This window comes from Periplaneta americana, chromosome 5, assembly GCF_040183065.1.
Source record: "Periplaneta americana isolate PAMFEO1 chromosome 5, P.americana_PAMFEO1_priV1, whole genome shotgun sequence".
Classification (NCBI taxonomy): Eukaryota; Metazoa; Arthropoda; class Insecta; order Blattodea; family Blattidae; genus Periplaneta; species Periplaneta americana.
In genome coordinates this window covers 95,090,682-95,109,060 of record NC_091121.1, presented here as the reverse complement: position 1 = coordinate 95,109,060, position 18,379 = coordinate 95,090,682, and the positions used below count along the sequence as shown (strand labels likewise).

Here is an 18,379-nt window from a genome sequence, read left to right as displayed (position 1 = left end):
TGAAAACATTAATTTCTCTTAGGAATTGGAAGTTTACGTAATGTTATACAGCTGTTTAATTTAACTTAAATAAAAGGGCCTCGTTAAGTAATTAACTGTCACGTGATATCCTCCCTCTCTACAATCCTGCGGCATAACCACTTGGATGGACAGTAGATAGCATGTCTGAGTAATTTTATATTTTCGGGTCGGGCAGAAGTGAAGATTGAATTTACGGTAAGTAGAGTAGGTACAGAATTATTTCAACATGAGTTACTAGTACGAAGGACGAAACTGGCAATTGGAATTAGATGCAATAGTCTATAATGCGATAATATGGACAAAAGAACTGAAGCCTGTATCGAAATGAATGGCCACCATTTTCAAAATTGTGTTTAAATATTCATATTATGATTATTTTTCAATTTAACTTCTTTCTCTATATTGTACGCTAATGTGCTGTAGACAGTATAATATACACAGCATAATGAATACGTTCGCATGGATAACTCACTTCGTGAGTAAAAACAGTTATTCTTAATACAGTACTGTACTTTGATTAAAGAAAAACCTAATGAAAATCATCAAACTCAAAATCGCGATATTTCCTAGTTTACGTAAATGGATGAACTACTTTTCTTCCTTCCTATACCTAGTAGAGTGATTTGTGTTTTACGCCAGTATCATCGAACTCCAGTCTTGGAGGGGGGAGCAAGCGGTGTTTCCGGTTCTCTAAAGGTATACACAGGTTAATATTAAAAATGTTAGTAAAAATAAAATGATGTCCCTGTATAAGCATATAATAACCAGAAAAAAATAACGAACTCGAAATCAACAAAAAAGTTCGTTGTATCGCAGCCGCCGTATTGATATTGTGTTATGCATTATTGGTAGAAGGGGAGAGCCCACGGTCTACATCCTAACGTTCTCTTCGAATATTGAATATTAATTGCTACTTTGCGCTGTAGGTATTTTACAGAATGTTTACTTTAACCCTCATTACAGATTTTTGACTTACAGCACTTCTGCTCTCAATGGCTCATATATTAAGTGAACTGCCAACGTGACAAGGAGCGCACTCATTTGGGTGGCTTGTGCTGTGAATTTAACTTCGGCGTAGCTCAGTGGTTAGAACGCCCAGTGCATAAAACTGGGGACTGGGGTTCGATACCCAGCGCCAGAGCTATTTTTTTTTTTCCATTAATAACCAGTGGTAATCATAGCAGTTAATTCTGTAGGACCAAAAATTAATCTTTAATGTAATGGCATGCCGCATCAAATTTATACAGGGACATCACTTTATTTTTACCAACATTTTTAACATTAACCTGACTATACTCGGAAACACTGTTGCCCCCTTCCATTACAGGAGTTTAATGTTACTAGTGCAATATGTAAAGAAATCATTTTACTAGGTATAGGAGGAGAGAAAAGTAGTGTATCCATTTATGTTGTAGGGAAATACGTTATTACGATTTTCAGTTTGATTATCACTTTTACGGAATTTATCAAAATACAGTAGAGTAGTAACATTTTTTTTCTAAAAACTCAACTTTTCAGGCGGCTATGTTCGTTATGTAATGTCTACTTTATTTAGCATATTAATTATTGATGTTAACATACAATATAGAGAGTGAATTTAAATTGAGGGGGTCATAAGTAAAGGGCTGTAAGTGCACTTAAGTTACTTTTGAGAAAATGGGGATTAAATATTTAAGCTTTCGTAAAACCGGTGAAATTTTTATTTAAATTTTAATGTGTGATGCGATTAAAATATCCCTTTGCCACTAAAATTTTAGATACTTTAGCTTACACTGGAGGCACTTAACTCATGTTATTACAAATGTCACTAGCATTCCTTTGCTTCTAGCCACCTCAATTCAAAATAAGCTAATATGAATTTTTAAACAAGTTGCTGAAAATGGTTGCCGTTCATTACAATGCAGGCTTCAATTCTTTACGCATATTATTAAAAACATTTTGAATCATATCCTCTGAAATTGAATTTATCGTTTCTTCAATATAATTTTTTTAGTACGATATTATTAATATAGGTTCTTTCTTCTATAGAAAACTCAACTATATTTCTGAAACACACTATACACTGCAGTGTTTACTTCACTGCTTGAAGACTTCGAACTCAACAGCGGCCGTAAGTTTGTGTGTCTGACGGGAGCAAGGACATTAGGGAAGGGGTGGGAGTGAAGTACATTCAGAAATGCAGGTACAATAAAAATGCAAGTAAAAATAAAATGATGTCCCTGTATATCCCTAAACGGAAAAGAAACCAAGTTCATGTGATGTAAACAAGTCCGAAATATTATTTATTTTATTTATTTATTTAACTTGATAGAGATAAGGTCATCAGGCCTTCTCTTCCCCTCTATCAGGGGATTACAACTACAATATTAAGAATACAATTTCAATTATAATTACAATTAGTATTAAATTTACAAATACAATAAAAATCAAAGTACTAAAAGATTAACTGATTAATAAAAGCTAGACAGTTTATTGTAAAAGTTATGAAGAGAGAAACATTTTTTCTTATTAATTAAATAAAAATTAAACCTACCGGTACTCCACGCAGTAAGAAAATGCTTAATAAGCTTGCTTTTGAACGCTACTAAATTCCGACAGTCTCTGATATCACTGGGTAGGGTATTCCACAAGCGCGAGAGCGATATTGCGTATGATGATGAATACGATGATGTCTTATGTGTTGGTCTGGCTAGTATGCGGCTATTTTGCGTGCGTGTGAAGAGATTATGATATGATGACATGTAACTGAAACGGGAGGCAAGGTAGGTAGGTGTAGAAGTGTGAAGGACTTGGAAAAGGAGAACAAGAGAATGAAAATTTCTACGTTCGTTAAGCCATAGCCAGTTTAGAGTTTGGAAGGATGGGCTAATGTGGTCAGCGCGACGGACATCGCAGACGAAGCGAACACAAGAATTATGAACACGTTGTAATTTTTGCGACTGGTTGACATTGTTGTGGAAGGAGTGAACTGGATCATATTTTCCCCCACTCCCTTATGCCCATGCCTGGTGTGAACAATATAATGCAGCATAAAACTTGCTTGTTGACAGGGATGGACAACACCGGGGGAGGAGCGCCGGGTGGGGAGGTGCTGGGGCCCGTGCTGCCGCCCTTCGAGCTGTGGCAGACGGTGCTGATCGCCCTGTGCCTGGGCGTGTGCATCGTGCTCACCGTGGGCGGCAACATATTGGTGCTGCTCGCCTTCATAGTGGACCGCACCATCCGGCAGCCCAGCAACTACTTCATCGCGTCTCTCGCCGCCACAGACATGCTCATCGGTGGGTCAAATTCAATCACAACTATTTTTAGAATTTCTATTCTCATTTTCTATCATCGTTGAACATCATTCTAAATGATCTTGCAACGCTATCTGCTCACAATTATTGGTACCTCGATTTAGGTCTTTCGAAATATTTCATTCTCATTTTAGAATATAGAGTGTCCCATTTATCTTGCGCACCTATTATAACTTTTTTGTTTGGAAAGGTATTGGAATTTTTGTTGAGAGTTATATTAGAACGAGGAGCTAGCATGAGTGTAGAGATTTGGTGCATGTAACTACATTATGATACAAGATACACGTGACGTCATCAATTTTTCAAATAGCACTACATACTTTAATCATGTTACATTGATTACACACATTAAGACGAGTTCAAAAATGTATCACAATGTCACCTTCCCAATCAATAACAACAAAATGCAAAATGAATGCCATCAGAATTTGCCGTTTGTTGTGGTGTCCCATTCATCTTGTGCATTAACTTACACAAAACGAAAGACGACTGATGTCCGTACACGTCGTGTGTTTTGTGTTTGCTGTCTTAACATGTAAACAAACCACAACTGTCGACGCCACAATCCACGTAGAGTGGTCTCCACGTTCTCCGAACCTGTCGCCACTCGACTTCTCCCTGTGAGGAACTGTAAAGGACAGTGTGTATCAGAACATTCTGACAACACCAGACGACATGAAGCAACTCATTCGACAGGCTTGTGTGTCCATTCTTTCAGCAACATGCCGGGCAGTCATAAGGTCTTTCGGGGGAACGTCTTCGAATGTGCATTAATGTGAATGGTCACCACTTGGAACATCTTCTGTGACTCCCAAAGCATAACATTGTCACATTGGAAGTACGTTTTTGTTTCGTTTTGTTGTTGTTATTGATTAGTTGTTGTTATTGACATTGTGATGCATTTTTGAACTCGTCTTACTGTGTGTAATCAATGCAACATGAATAAAGTATGTAGTGCTATTTGAAAAAATTGATGATGTCACGTGTATAGTGTATCATAATGTAGTTACATGCACCAAATCTCCACACTCATGTTAGCTCTTCGTTCTAAAATAACGCTCAAAAATAAAAATTCCAATACCTATCCAAACAAAAAAGTTACAATAGGTGCACAAGATAAATGGGACATCCTGTATATGCTAGCAGAGTTCGTATCCACAAGCCACTTGAGCTGAGAACAAATATGGATTATAATCTCAATCATTTCCTATACGTGAGTTACTTAGGCTCCCTTAGTTAGCCAAGGTTAGCTATTTAGCTTCTCGTTTTCAAAATTTTTTCTCATAATTATCACGGTGTAGATCAGCGGTGACCAAAGCGGGTGTCGTAATTACATCGTGTGTTTCATTCACGTACTGAAGGCGGTATCATGTCGCTCTACAAACTATGTCTCTACAAGCAGTAAGAAGTGGTTTCGTAAAGAATGAGAAGGAGAACATTTTTGTTGTTCTGTTGGACAAAATGTAATATCTTTACTTTGCTCAATGGTTCAATTAGGTGTACATAGAAACATTAATTGCAAGCTGAATATTATTATTATTATTATTATTATTATTATTATTATTATTATTATTATTATTATTATTATTATTATTATTATTATTATTATTATTGCTGACCACTAAGTATGTGTTTCTACAATTCTTCTGTACGTGCATAAATATTGATATTTTTAGATCTTCTCCCTAGAAGGATAAAATTATTAGGTTTTATCTCAATTTTAATCTTTTTAATCTTTAGATGAGGGTAACTATTTATTAGTTATTCATTTAATAATAATATTGTAGAAAACCTGATTCAATATTATGTGCCAACGAACTGTTAAACGCCAGGAATAATTGACATGTCGTAAATCATAGCCAGGAAGAGAAAGAAATGTAAGGAAGTCAGCTACCTAATGGGGTTTGAAATATCTCTTGTTCTAAAGCCTTTTAATAGAACAGAATTTTTCAAAGGATTAACGAATAAAATAGCTTCAATAACTTATCCATAAAAAGTGTTTTAATTTTGAAAAACTACGAATTTCTCGACCAAGTATCGAGAGAAGAATTTAGAAAATTCCTGATTATGTTCAAGAGGAAGGTTAAAAAAAGAAACAAGAAAAATCGTATATTATTCACTGACTCTTCATGACAGCAGAGACATTACTGATACAGCAAAGCTTGGCATTTTTATCCGTTGGATTGATCAAGATGTTAGTACAGGAACCACCACTGGTTGTAGTTTTCATGCCAAGTAGGCTATCTTTCCTCCGTCTCCTTACTTCATAGGCTGTCTGTCGCATGTAATCACTGCAGCTCGAGTTTTGGTCACCGCTGATTTAGATACTTGTGCACAACACCACATCACACTCTCCATTCTTAAACATTCAATATCATTCTGCTCTTCATCTCTCACCGTTTCTCTCTACCACAGCACGTCAGAGACTGTCGGACTTATCAAGTTAAGGTATGCATGAACACCTAGAATGGCAATTTTTTTTAATGACAATTTTATTTTTTGTCTCGTATTATAGCCTGATTATTCTAATTTTTAAACATATATAACATGTCTAGGTTTTCCCTTTACTGATGGACGCAATTTGATTTTTTTATGCTCCATGCGCAGCTGCTTGGGCCAAGAAGTGTATTAAATCTATTTACGAAAGGCTTACAGACCCCAGTATGCTGAGCAGGTGTTTGCATGACAAGACCCAGAATGCAAACGAGTCTTTCACTGGTTTGATTTGGAGACGTTGCCCCAAAGACGTTGTATGTAGGTCGTACAACCCTGAAATTTGGTTCATGGATGCTATCTGCCACTTCAATAATAATTGTGGTAACGAAGTTGAATTGGACATATTCCGAAAGATGAGTATCACCCCAGGAAAACAGACAATGGTTGGTGTGAATGCTGCAGACGAGACCCGAACCCTGAAGGCCAACATACAGTGCATTCCTGAGCAACAGCAGCAAGACGGAATCGGAGGGCTGTGAAATAGGAAAATTGGCCCCAAGACACAAGAAGAGGGCCTCACCTATGTTGCAGGAGAGTGTTAGGAGCATAAAAGTAATTTACTTTTACCTAGCTTGAACTTTAACTTCATTTTTATCCTATTTCAGATTTTTCAACAGTTTTCAGTCTTTGAGCAAGTAAAAAGTATGCTTAGAATTGAGCTATCGACTTCATTTAAACACCAAATTGAAGCTTAGACATAGAGTTATGTTGTAATCTAAAATCAACTAATTTAGTTCAAAGCAAAAGCATTGCCTCCCTATAAATAAAAATAAAATAAACTAATTTTTTTACATGTTAGAAAAAATTACTAAATATAAGTGAGAAATGCTATTAAGTTCATTATAGACTACAACATTGCCCATTGTTTAGGGATAAATTTGATGAAAAATGAATGATCTAGGTCAATAATTGGAAGAATATTTTTATCTTTTTTCAGTGCTGCTTATACTTTATACCTTTATTCATATAGCCAACATGGAATATATTATTCTGGTATTTATTCTTGTTCTTTGGGTTATTCTCGTGAATATTTATAATTATTTTACATTGATTTCCATTAAATATATTCATTTTGAATAGTGATATTGTTGCATTTTGAATATAAATGTACTTAAGTAGTTTAATATAATAAAATATTGATTTGTGGTGTCAGTGATATAATTTATTTATCCGAAGAAATGCATGCCGAAAGAATATATGATTTTTTTTTCAGCAAAGTTTTGCCCTCTGCCCCCAAATATCATTTATTTATTTATTTATTTTCTGTTTTCTTTTGCATTTCTTTCATTTAACTGTAACAAAGTAGTAAATGAATTTTGAAATAGATTGAGGAGAAATTGTAAATTTTTACTCCAAGAGTCGATGCATTCCTTAAACTAAAACAGTTAGGACAATGTTCATCCATTGCATTTTCGTCCAATCTCCATTTGGTTCTCATTTTATTTTTGTCTTGTTGTATGTCTGCCCTACGTAAATTGTTGTCCACAAATTTTTTGACCTGTTCCTTTCAGCACTTTGTGAAATTTCGTCCTATTATAATATATTTTGTCTCTACGTGATTTTGTCCAGAGAGCTATTCTCGCCTCTTCTATTCATTTTCTCTACAGGAACCTCTCCTGAAATAACACAATTGTATTGTTATTGGAATTGTTTAGATTATGTAGAATAATAAAAAGAAGAGAAAAAAGTACGAACCAAATTATGTACATCTTTTTTTGAATTTAGATATAATTGTAAATTCATTATAGAATGTCGTTCAGAATCCATAATTGCCTATTTTTTTAATCTTTATCATCCTCGTCATTCTGCGGGTACCTTCAGTTAAGAATATTAATAAAATATTTCGTAACTATTTGTCTCACTATCATAGAAAGGAAACCGCTGATTTCATTTGACTACAGTAGTGAGTGTAAGGATGATTAAGTATTGTTCGTGGTACTGTCTGTCTTGCTTTTTTTTTTTTTTTTTTTTTTTTTTTTTTTTTTTTTTTTTTTTTTTTGCTGTAGGTCTATTTCTGTAATTTTTTTCTCTCTCTTGCACTTTTACCAGCACCTCCTCATTTTGCACTTCTTTTATACCCGGGCTCACAATTTCTATTCAGAACGAAAAATTACATTTGTCCGGATCAAATTTCTGCACATTTAAAGGTCAAAACTAAAATTGTTTTAATCATTTATTATCATTGCGGTTTTCGGCGTAATAGATCGACTATTGATCAGATTTTTTGTATTCGACAGATAATGGAGAAAAAATGGGAGTATAAGGGTACAGTACATCAGTTATTCATAGATTTCAAAAAGGCATATGACTCGGTTAAGAGGGAAGTATTATATGATATTCTTATTGAATTTGGTATTCCCAAGAAACTAGTTCGATTAATTAAAATGTGTCTCAGTGAAACATACAGCAGAGTCCGTATAGGTCAGTTTCTATCTGATGCTTTTCCAATTCACTGCGGGCTAAAGCAGGGAGATGCACTATCACCTTTACTTTTTAACTTCGCGCTAGAATATGCCATTAGGAAAGTTCAGGATAACAGGCAGTGTTTGGAATTGAACGGGTTACATCAGCTTCTTGTCTATGCGGATGACGTGAATATATTAGGAGAAAATACACAAACGATTAGGGAAAACACGGAAATTTTACTTGAAGCAAGTAGAGCGATCGGTTTGGAAGTAAATCCCGAAAAGACAAAGTATATGATTATGTCTCGTGACCAGAATATTGTACGAAATGGAAATATAAAAATTGGAGATTTATCCTTCGAAGAGGTGGAAAAATTCAAATATCTTGGAGCAACAGTAACAAATATAAATGACATTCGGGAGGAAATTAAACGCAGAATAAATATGGGAAATGCGTATTATTATTCGGTTGAGAAGCTCTTATCATCCAGTCTGCTGTCCAAAAATCTGAAAGTTAGAATTTATAAAACAGTTATATTACCGGTTCTTCTGTATGGTTGTGAAACTTGGACTCTCACTCTGAGAGAGGAACATAGGTTCAGGGTGTTTGAGAATAAGGTGCTTAGGAAAATATTTGGGGCTAAGCGGGATGAAGTTACAGGAGAATGGAGAAAGTTACACAACACAGAACTGCACGCATTGTATTCTTCACCTGACATAATTAGGAACATTAAATCCAGACGTTTGAGATGGGCAGGGCATGTAGCACGTATGGGCGAATCCAGAAATGCATATAGAGTGTTAGTTGGGAGACCGGAGGGAAAAAGACCTTTAGGGAGGCCGAGACGTAGATGGGAGGATAATATTAAAATGGATTTGAGGGAGGTGGGGTATGATGATAGAGACTGGATTAATCTTGCACAGGATAGGGACCGCTGGCGGGCTTATGTGAGGGCGGCAATGAACCTTCGGGTTCCTTAAAAGCCATTTGTAAGTAAGTAAGTATTTATTATCATAAGAATGACTCGATCACTTCATTTGAATTCTTCACGATTTCTGAAGCCAAACTCCTATTCTCATTGCATATCCTTCGCAATTTGTGTTACGTATATCATTGTTTGTTTCGGTAGTCTGTAGTTTGTCTGAAATTACACGTGATCATACCTTCCTAGTTGCCTCTTGTATTTTTCCTACCTTCTCGACCATTTCAGAAAAAATTAAACCATAAAGTAAAATATTAAAAATTCATAAAGTATAATATAATGTTATTGGTATTATATAACTATGATCTTAGTTGATGTAAGAAAAATTAAGTTATAATTTTATGAATAACATGTTTTGCTTGTGTTCGAAGTCACAGTAATGCTTAGTAGTAAAATGTTCGCTCCAGCAGATGAATATTGGGGAGCTTTTAATATGTTCAACCGTCAGGTTTGCATAATTAATTTGTCGTAATGCGAAATATTGTAGATATTATTCCCTCTATTACCAGGTTTCCTTTCTTACACTGAGTAATTTACACGAGACATATCGGTAGTAATGCAATTGTTTTAATGAAATGGCATAAGAATATACATGTTTACCGTGAAAACAGAACAACTATGTATATAAACATTTTTACAATTTACACTGTCTTCCTTCAGCAAGTCCTTACATTTGAAACAAAGCAACTCGGAACGTTGTTTACAAACGAAAGATGAACATTTTATGCACTTTTCTGGATGCATTCTGTCCACAGAACGTTCACATAGGTGGCATCGTGCACGTTTTGGCCCACTTTGCACTTGTGCTGAAAGAGGAGGAGGAGGAGGAACTTTGGTGCGCTGACTTCTGTTCTTCTGTACTAAAGATGTTCCCAGTTCAAGAAGAAATTCTCTTTTTCTGTAGTTGGTTTTTTTCTTCCTGTCAGGATTTAACTCCAGCCAAATTATGAACGCATTGAGCGCACTAATATCCAAAATATTATAAAAAATAACCATTGGCCACCTCCTTGTCATACGTTCTGTAGTGTATGCCTGACTAATTTGTCCATTGTGTCTACACCTGACATTTGTTGCGTTATAGTCTATTATCATAATAGGTTTTTCTTTTTCATCTTCAGCTATTTTCTCTTTGAAATGCACAATGCTCAGTAGAGTCACTACCTTACCCTTTTTTGGGCAATAGGAAACTATCGTAGTGGATTCCTGGAATCCGAAGAGACTTGGAGCCTCTTTCCCTCCCTTTGCTATGACAAATTCTGCGAGTAGTTCATGGCAATTCTTTCTTATTTTTCCTAACGGAGTCATCTGTTTTCTTTTTAATTCCTTTGCCAGGTCCAAACTTGTGAAGAAAAAATCTGTTGTGATATTTCTAAAACTCGGGAATAAATTTTGAGTTAAGTCAAATACTACTCTTTTTCCCTGATTCGATTCTGTAGACTGGTCTTCGCCCCTTCCTGTGTACACTTGCAGGTTTGTGACATAGTAATTAGTGCTGTCACAAGCAGCCCATATTTTCATGCCATATTTTCCGGGTTTTGAGGGGATATGCTGCCGAAAAGGACACCTGCCCCTAAAAGTTACCAGTTGTTCATCAACTGTAATATTCTCATGTGGTTCATACGCATCATGTAATGTGCTTACCCACTGCTCAAATATGTCCCTTACAGGAGGCAATTTATCAGGGCTACGATTCTGTCACCGCTGTTGAGCGTCATCGAACCGAAAACAGCGTGATATTTCCGTAAAAAGGTTCCTAGCCATAGAGCTATTGAAAATAGGTCAGCCATGCTCTGTGTTCCATAAATTTACTATGTCCTCATTGGGACCTTTGTACACTCTTGCAAGTATAAGCAGGCCAAGAAAGCACTCAAATTCTTCTTTATCCAGATCTATCATTTGTTACCGAAAGTAATGTTACCTTCTTTGTTGATCCACTTCAAAATATTCTGCAAAATGCTGGACTTCATAAATAATTCAAAAGCTGACGGCACAGTGTTTACGTTCCTCAGACTTTGCCGCGTTGGACCTAGATGCAATCTAACAGGACTTTTATTGCATATTTAGTTTCCATTTCTGGACCTGAAAACAACAGTATTACTATTTCAGATATTTACTTGGTGATTAGTGATTATCTATTATCAGTCGGCTGTGGCCTCACGTTCACATGCCAAAGCAGAGGTGGACGATCATCTAAGCAGAGATATGTGGTTAGCACGATCATCCCTCAGCCGTTATAGCTGGTTTGCGATACCGGATTTTCGCTACCTATCATAGCTCCTAAGTGCATCACGATGCTGGATGGACACTGGTCCCATACACTGTACGAAATTTCAAGAGAAAATTTGTTCCCTCATGAGGACTCGAACCAGCGCGCATTCCGTAACGCTACTCCTAGGCAGGATGCCTTAGACCACGACGCTACGGCGCGGAATATCTATTAGGCCTATTATTTCTGCTGTTTTTTGTTGCAATAAATAATTGGTAGGTGAAATATACTTACTTGAAAACATTCAAATTTGATATGTTAGAAACATCAGGAATAGTAGTTTCTAAATCTCCATCATCATCATCATCATCATCATCATCATCATCATCATCATCATCATCATCAGAATTGTCAGCCGATTGACAGCCTTCGGTTATACTAGCATCAATCTCTCCATCGTCATCAGATTTTCCTTCATTACATTCATCTTCCTCATTGTATTCCTCTTCCTCATTATCTTCTTCATTCACAATTACGCCTATTTTTGAACTAGTCAAATTTCTTGCACTCATCATATAATTCTACATCACACTGAGGCAAAACACTGATAACAACTGAGGCAACAAACCTCAACAATGGGTAAGAAATAAGCGGGAAAGGTTATTTCATTGTTGCACGTGTTCTGTATAACAGATGTTTAAAGTAACGGTCAGAATTTCTACTTTCATAATGTTACATTCAAAGAAAAAAGGCAATTTTTATAGGGTCATATAGACCCCAACGGTACTCAGTGCAGAAACAATGAATATTTTTTTAATGTGTTGAAAATGTAAAAATTCATGAAACATCATTGGATACAGTTGACTCAAAGGGATAAAGTCATAAATTTTGAATATTATAGCTTTAAAAACGGCGGAGATTTTTCTTTCAAATGTGCTACTGGGGCCATATTGACCCCAATGGTACTAGGAGGGTTAATGATTAAATCACTTATTCTTAAGTGACAAGCCCTTTCGGGCTTATGATGATCACGTTAGATATAAAAATCGGTTACTTCATATGAACGTTAACATGATACTTTAGCTTAGATTAAAGTACACTTAGCGGCAAAAAGAATGGGCCTGGCGACAATTTCTAAGTTCCAGAGACATAACATTGCGCATGCTCGTCTCGTCAACGGCATAGTTCACCAGATAACACATAATTAAACCATTTAAACTTGCTGTATTTTGTTTAAGAGTCTAAAATCTATACTTACTTACTTACTTACTTACTTACTTACTTATTGGCTTTTAAGGAACCCGGAGGTTCATTGCCGCCCTCACATAAGCCCTCCATTGATCCCTATCCTGAGCAAAATTAATCCAGTCTCTATCATCATATCCCACCTCCCTCAAATCCATTTTAATATTATCTTCCCATCTACGTCTCGGCCTCCCTAAAGGTCTTATTCCCGCCGGTCTCCCAACTAACACTCTATATGCATTTCTGGATTCGCCCATACGTGCTACATGTCCTGCCCATCTCAAGCGTCTGGATTTAATGTTCCTAATTATGTCAGGTGAAGAATACAATGCGTGCAGCTCTGCGTTGTGTAACTTTCTCCATTCTCCTGTAACTTCATCCCTCTTAGCCCCAAATATTTTCCTAAGAACCTTATTCTCAAACACCCTTAATCTCTGTTCCTCTCTCAAAGTGAGAGTCCAAGCTTCACAACCATATAGAACAACCGGTAATATAGCTGTTTAATAAATTCTAACTTTCAGATTTTTGACAGCAGACTAGATGACAAAAGTTTCTGAACCGAATAAGAACAGGCATATCCCATATTTATTCTCCGTTTAATTTCCTCCTGAGTGTTATTTATATTTGTGACTGTTACTCCAAGATATTTGAATTTTTCCACCTCTTCGAAGTATAAATCTCCAATTTTTATATTTCCATTTCGTACAATATTCTGGTCACGAGACATAATCATATACTTAGTCTTTTCGGATTTACTTCCAACCCTATCACTTTACTTCCTTCGAGTAGAATTTCCGTGTTTTCCCTAATTGCTTGTGGATTTTCTTCTAACATATTCACGTCATCCGCATAGACAAGAAGCTGATGTAACCCGTTCAATTCCAAACCCTCTGTGTTATCCTGAACTTTCCTAATGGCATATTCTAGAGCAGACGTGGGCATTTAAAGAGATGCGCCGTACTACTCTGATTGCTGCAACACGCATCACCTGTTAACGTAATACTCAACGGTGGATCGCGTGAAGTATTGAAACACGGAACGTTAAGTAATTACGCAGGACAAAAAGATACATAGTTTTCTACAAATGTTATTTTTATGAATAATGACAATGAAAGAAAACAAATTTTCCAAAACAAATACAAACTATTTTACAAAAAGCTGAAACATAACTGTATTTCTAATTTAAACAATTACTGTAAAAACCTTATACAATGATATAAAACGCACAGTTCCACAACACTTAAAAAGTAATGCCATAATCTGAACCTATTTGTTTTGAAAGGGCATCAGTCACTAATTTGCATCCTTTCAAAATAAAATTAAGAAACTAAGGAAAAATAGATTCTTAACAAAATATCAAGCACATTACTAAGAAACAGAAAAACAACAATTAGGCTATTTTTTAAACTTCTTACTGTAGATCTTTGTTGTTTTTGTCAATTTACGTCAATTGACTCATGCCCTTAAAAGAAAGGATTCGTTTATTCTTCTTCGTCACGTAAATCAGGAAGTGTTTCAAAATTTGGAGTTATGTCAGACATTGCAATTGTGAGCTGATAGAATAAATTTTCGTCTGAAATGCGTGATCTAGATTTGGATTTTACAATGGCCAACTGAGAAAAAAAACTGTTCACTTAATAAAGGTTGAGCCAAACATAGAAGCAATTTTCATAACAAAACTCCGAAGATGTGAATATTTTACTTTGCAAAGTTGTTTAAGCTTATATACATCTAAACCAGCCATATTTGTGCACTTGCACTTGGGGGTTTCGCGGCCAGACGCGCTAACCGTTACTCCACAGGTGTGGACTACTATTATTATAAAAAAAAATAAAATAAAAAAATTTGTTCCATTAAAACGAGTCTTTTCATAATGTCGCTCAACGTGCTAGTAAAATTTTGTAGCATAATAAGCACCTAACGCTTTCCCCTTCTTCGCAACAAAAGAATTCATTTTTCCATTCTTTGTGGAAATAATATTTTTGGACTTTTTTTACTTCAGGAGCTTCCTTAGTGAGCGACATTTTTTCTTAGTGAAATCCACCGCTGACCGCCAGTGCTTCAACCGGTCGGACAGGTACCCCAGCTAGGGGTGTGGAGGGAGGGAGATCACGTCCTTGCGTTCGACTCCGTTCGACATGTACTACTGATGCCCACGTCTGTCCTAGAGCAAAGTTAAAAAGTAGAGGTGACAATGCATCTCCCTGCTTTAGCCCGCAGTGAATTGGAAAAGCATCTGATAGAAACTGGCCTATACGGACTCTGCTGTAAGTTTCACAAAGACACATTTTAATTAATCGAACTAGTTTCTTGGGAGTCTAAAATCTATACTAATAATAAATCTGCAGCCGAAATTTTTCTGGTAATTTTCGATTTTCAAAAAATAATTGATTCTAACATATATAATTAACCGCCCTGAAACCGAAAATCGCTTTTTTGAAATTTTTCCTTGTATGTCTGTCTGTCTGAATGTTTGTTACCTTTTCACGCGATAATGGCTGAACCGATTTATATGAAAATTGAAATATAAATTAAGTTCGTTGTAACTTAGATTTTAGGCTATATGGCATTCAAAATATTTTATTTAAAAGGGGGGTTATAAGGGGGCTTGAATTAAATAAATCGAAATATCTCCCTTATTATTAATTTTCGTGAACAATGTTACATAACAAACGTTTTTTTAAAGGTGATTTCCGATAAGTTTTATTCTATGCAAAATTTTGATAGGACTGATATTTAATGAGATAACTGAGTTTCAAAATTACAATAGCAACACCATCTAAGGCGGTGTAATGAAATAAAAAACAAATGACTTCGAAAGCTATGAAACATACGGTAGTCTACAGAGAATGTTTCTGTGCTTTTATGAAGTAATATCGGAAGCTAAATTAACCGATTTGTATAATTCATTATTAATTCACCATTGGAAAGTGTAGTTTCTCTAGATATACATAATGCTATAATGTTATTACAGTAACTTCTGAGTGAATCGAAGACAGGTAAGATTAAAATAGCTTCTTATGCACAGAAAACTTGATAGGCATTCGTTTCCCGTATTTCCTAAAGTAATTTTTATGACCAAATGAGTGGTCTCTGGATCAAAATGATCACATTTTAATTTTTTTAATACAATTTAAATTAAGTAACATAATAAACGATTTATCCTTCTATCAAACACGAATGTTCCCTGGATCAAACGTCATATTTTCATTATGTAATTACTTTATATTTATTTCTAACGGGTGCAGCGGAGCGCACAGGTACGGCTAGTATGTAATAAAATCGAATGGCGGGTTGATTCTAGATACATCAGGGCCCTTGAAGAGTGAAATAATAATAAAATTGATAAATATAAAATCAACCGGAGCGAATATGAACAGGAAAAACCACGTATTATGCCGAACCGATATTAACAGTCACAGTAGCATAAGTCGTTACGGCATTGGTCTATTGAACAAGTTGGTAGTAATAACTCAAGGCTCGAATCTCCCCCAATTTTCTTTTTTTATTACAAATTTGCCATCATATGTGTCTCGCAAAGTTATAATTATGTGGCGATATCTCTTAGAATATGCCCAAACTCTAATAAATAATAAACCTCCCTGTCTCTTTCCAGCAATACTGCTATCTGTTAATACAACGTTCTGTCTCGTCATTAAGCTTGAAGATGGCACAGAAACAATAACTCATTGCCCTGGTTCGCATAGGTTATTCTGCGTATGCTACTCTCCGACAGGACTTCGATTGGAGAAATGTCATTTCCTCCGACGAGGTAATTGTCTCCAATATCAACGATAGTACTGCCCTAGTTTATTGTATGAATGGCCACCGATACGATGAACGCTTCGTGAGACGAATTAACAAGTCGGGTTGCGTGAGGGATGGATGTCATACGATGGAGCAGGACTTCTGAAACGCATCTACGGGCGGTTTACGGCAGAAGTCTACGAACACATTTTAGCAAATGTAATGATCCCTTCCGCCCGAAAACGATATCCAGAAGGAACACTTTTCTTCCAGCAGGATAATCATCCGATACACATCGCCAACCGGATTCAAAGATGGTTTACGAGGAGGCGTGATGTCGACCCAGTCGACTGGCCTCCAAATTCACCAGGTATGAATTCGATTCAAAATTTGGGGGCTGCAGTCAAAAGGATCCTACGCACTAATTGGGCAGAACAACCACCCGTTCGGACAACTAAGGAATTGTGGGACAGAGTTCTAGATGCGTGGGAGGAGATGGCCAAGAATTTAGACCTGTCCCATAATCTTGTGGACTCCATGCCGCGCAGAATGATGGCAGTTGTTGACGCAGGTGGTTTGTGGACGAGATACTAGTCCCCACCACAGGCCTTGTTTTGTTAATATATTAAAAAATGGTTTGTTTTTGTTAATTTAATTATTTATTTGTGTTTGATATGCGTCCGGTTTATCAGGATGTGAAACAAGTATTTTTGTTTCTACAGGCCAGGTCTCACCTATTAATAGCCCACAGGTGATGGGCAATAATACTTTTACAAGGCAGGCATAACGAAGTTTGTTAACAAATGCCATTTCACATTTAAACTAATAAATTAAGTAAAAGTTAAAATCAAAAAAAATAATTGTACCGTACCGGGAGGCGAATTCACAAGCTCTGGTACGGATGTCAGACTTCTTACCACTGGGCCACACACTGCTCGTAAGGTTCACTACATTATAGACGGACGACTTTAAATGAAGAGACACCACAGCAATCCCTTGCAGTGGGTTGCCTTTACACGAGTGAACCGCGCGATAGAACTTAGCATTTCTATCGACCAAGAGTCGGCCCATTTTTTTTTTTTTTTTTTTTTTTTTTGCCGCTAAGTATACATTAAAACATGGATTAAATTAAAACCAATATAAGTGTGAAGTCAAATGTTATAACTATCCAGTAGAGTCCTGCCCCTGCGTTTGGTTACCTAAAGCCTTCAAGCAACCCGCTACAGTGTAGTTATTAGAGATGAACAAAACTAACTGCCGCTCTCGCTCGCCATGTTCGATGCATTTGTCTTTCGAGTCTCCCTCGCCTCATCGTTCTCCCTGCGTTTCGATTCTCGCTCGTCATTCTCGAAATAGTATTTGGTCGGCTTGGAAAGATTTCGTAACTTTGAATAACACACATCATTGAAATAAATAACATAAATGTTTAAATCAGAAAAAAAGACAAAACAGCACAGTATCTTAGTTATCAAAATGTTCTGGTTCTATTATATGATATTATGTATAGTTATACAGAGTGTTTAAAATACGGGGCATAATTTCAGGTATGTATTTCCCACATGTAGACAATCAAAATAGTTCATTACAACATGTGTCCGGAAATGCTTTATTTCCGAGTTATGGCCTTCACAACATTGAAATTCACCGGAACGTTTTTCTTTCTACAGCAGGTCGTTGCCGTCAAAGGAGACATTAAGAGGGCACTCTGACAGTTCATTCCGAGGCGAAGGTTACATTCAGTGTTGTGTAGGCGTTAGACTGTGTGACATGTATTCAAATCAAGAGCTGGCAGAGATACACTTCATGTACGGTAAGGCGGACGGCAATGCTGCGCTGGCTCGTCGTTTGTACCAGGAGAGGTACCCACAGCGACAATGTCCAGATCTGAAGACATTTGTACGTCCCAATTACCGTCTGTGCGAGTATGGAAAATTTAACTCTCCTGGCTTGGGAAGGGGACGACCAAGATCTACAACTCCA

The 18,379-nt window shown here is 36.4% G+C and overlaps 1 protein-coding gene across 1 annotated transcript in view; it reads left to right on the top strand.

Moving 5' to 3' along the window:
- mAChR-B (muscarinic acetylcholine receptor) overlaps positions 1–18,379 on the top strand; it is a 560,067-nt gene that overhangs the window by 523,774 nt on the left and 17,914 nt on the right. The window contains exon 3 of the mRNA XM_069826296.1: positions 3,072–3,299. Coding sequence (XP_069682397.1) covers positions 3,072–3,299 — 228 coding nt within the window. The remainder of the gene's footprint in view (positions 1–3,071; positions 3,300–18,379) is intronic.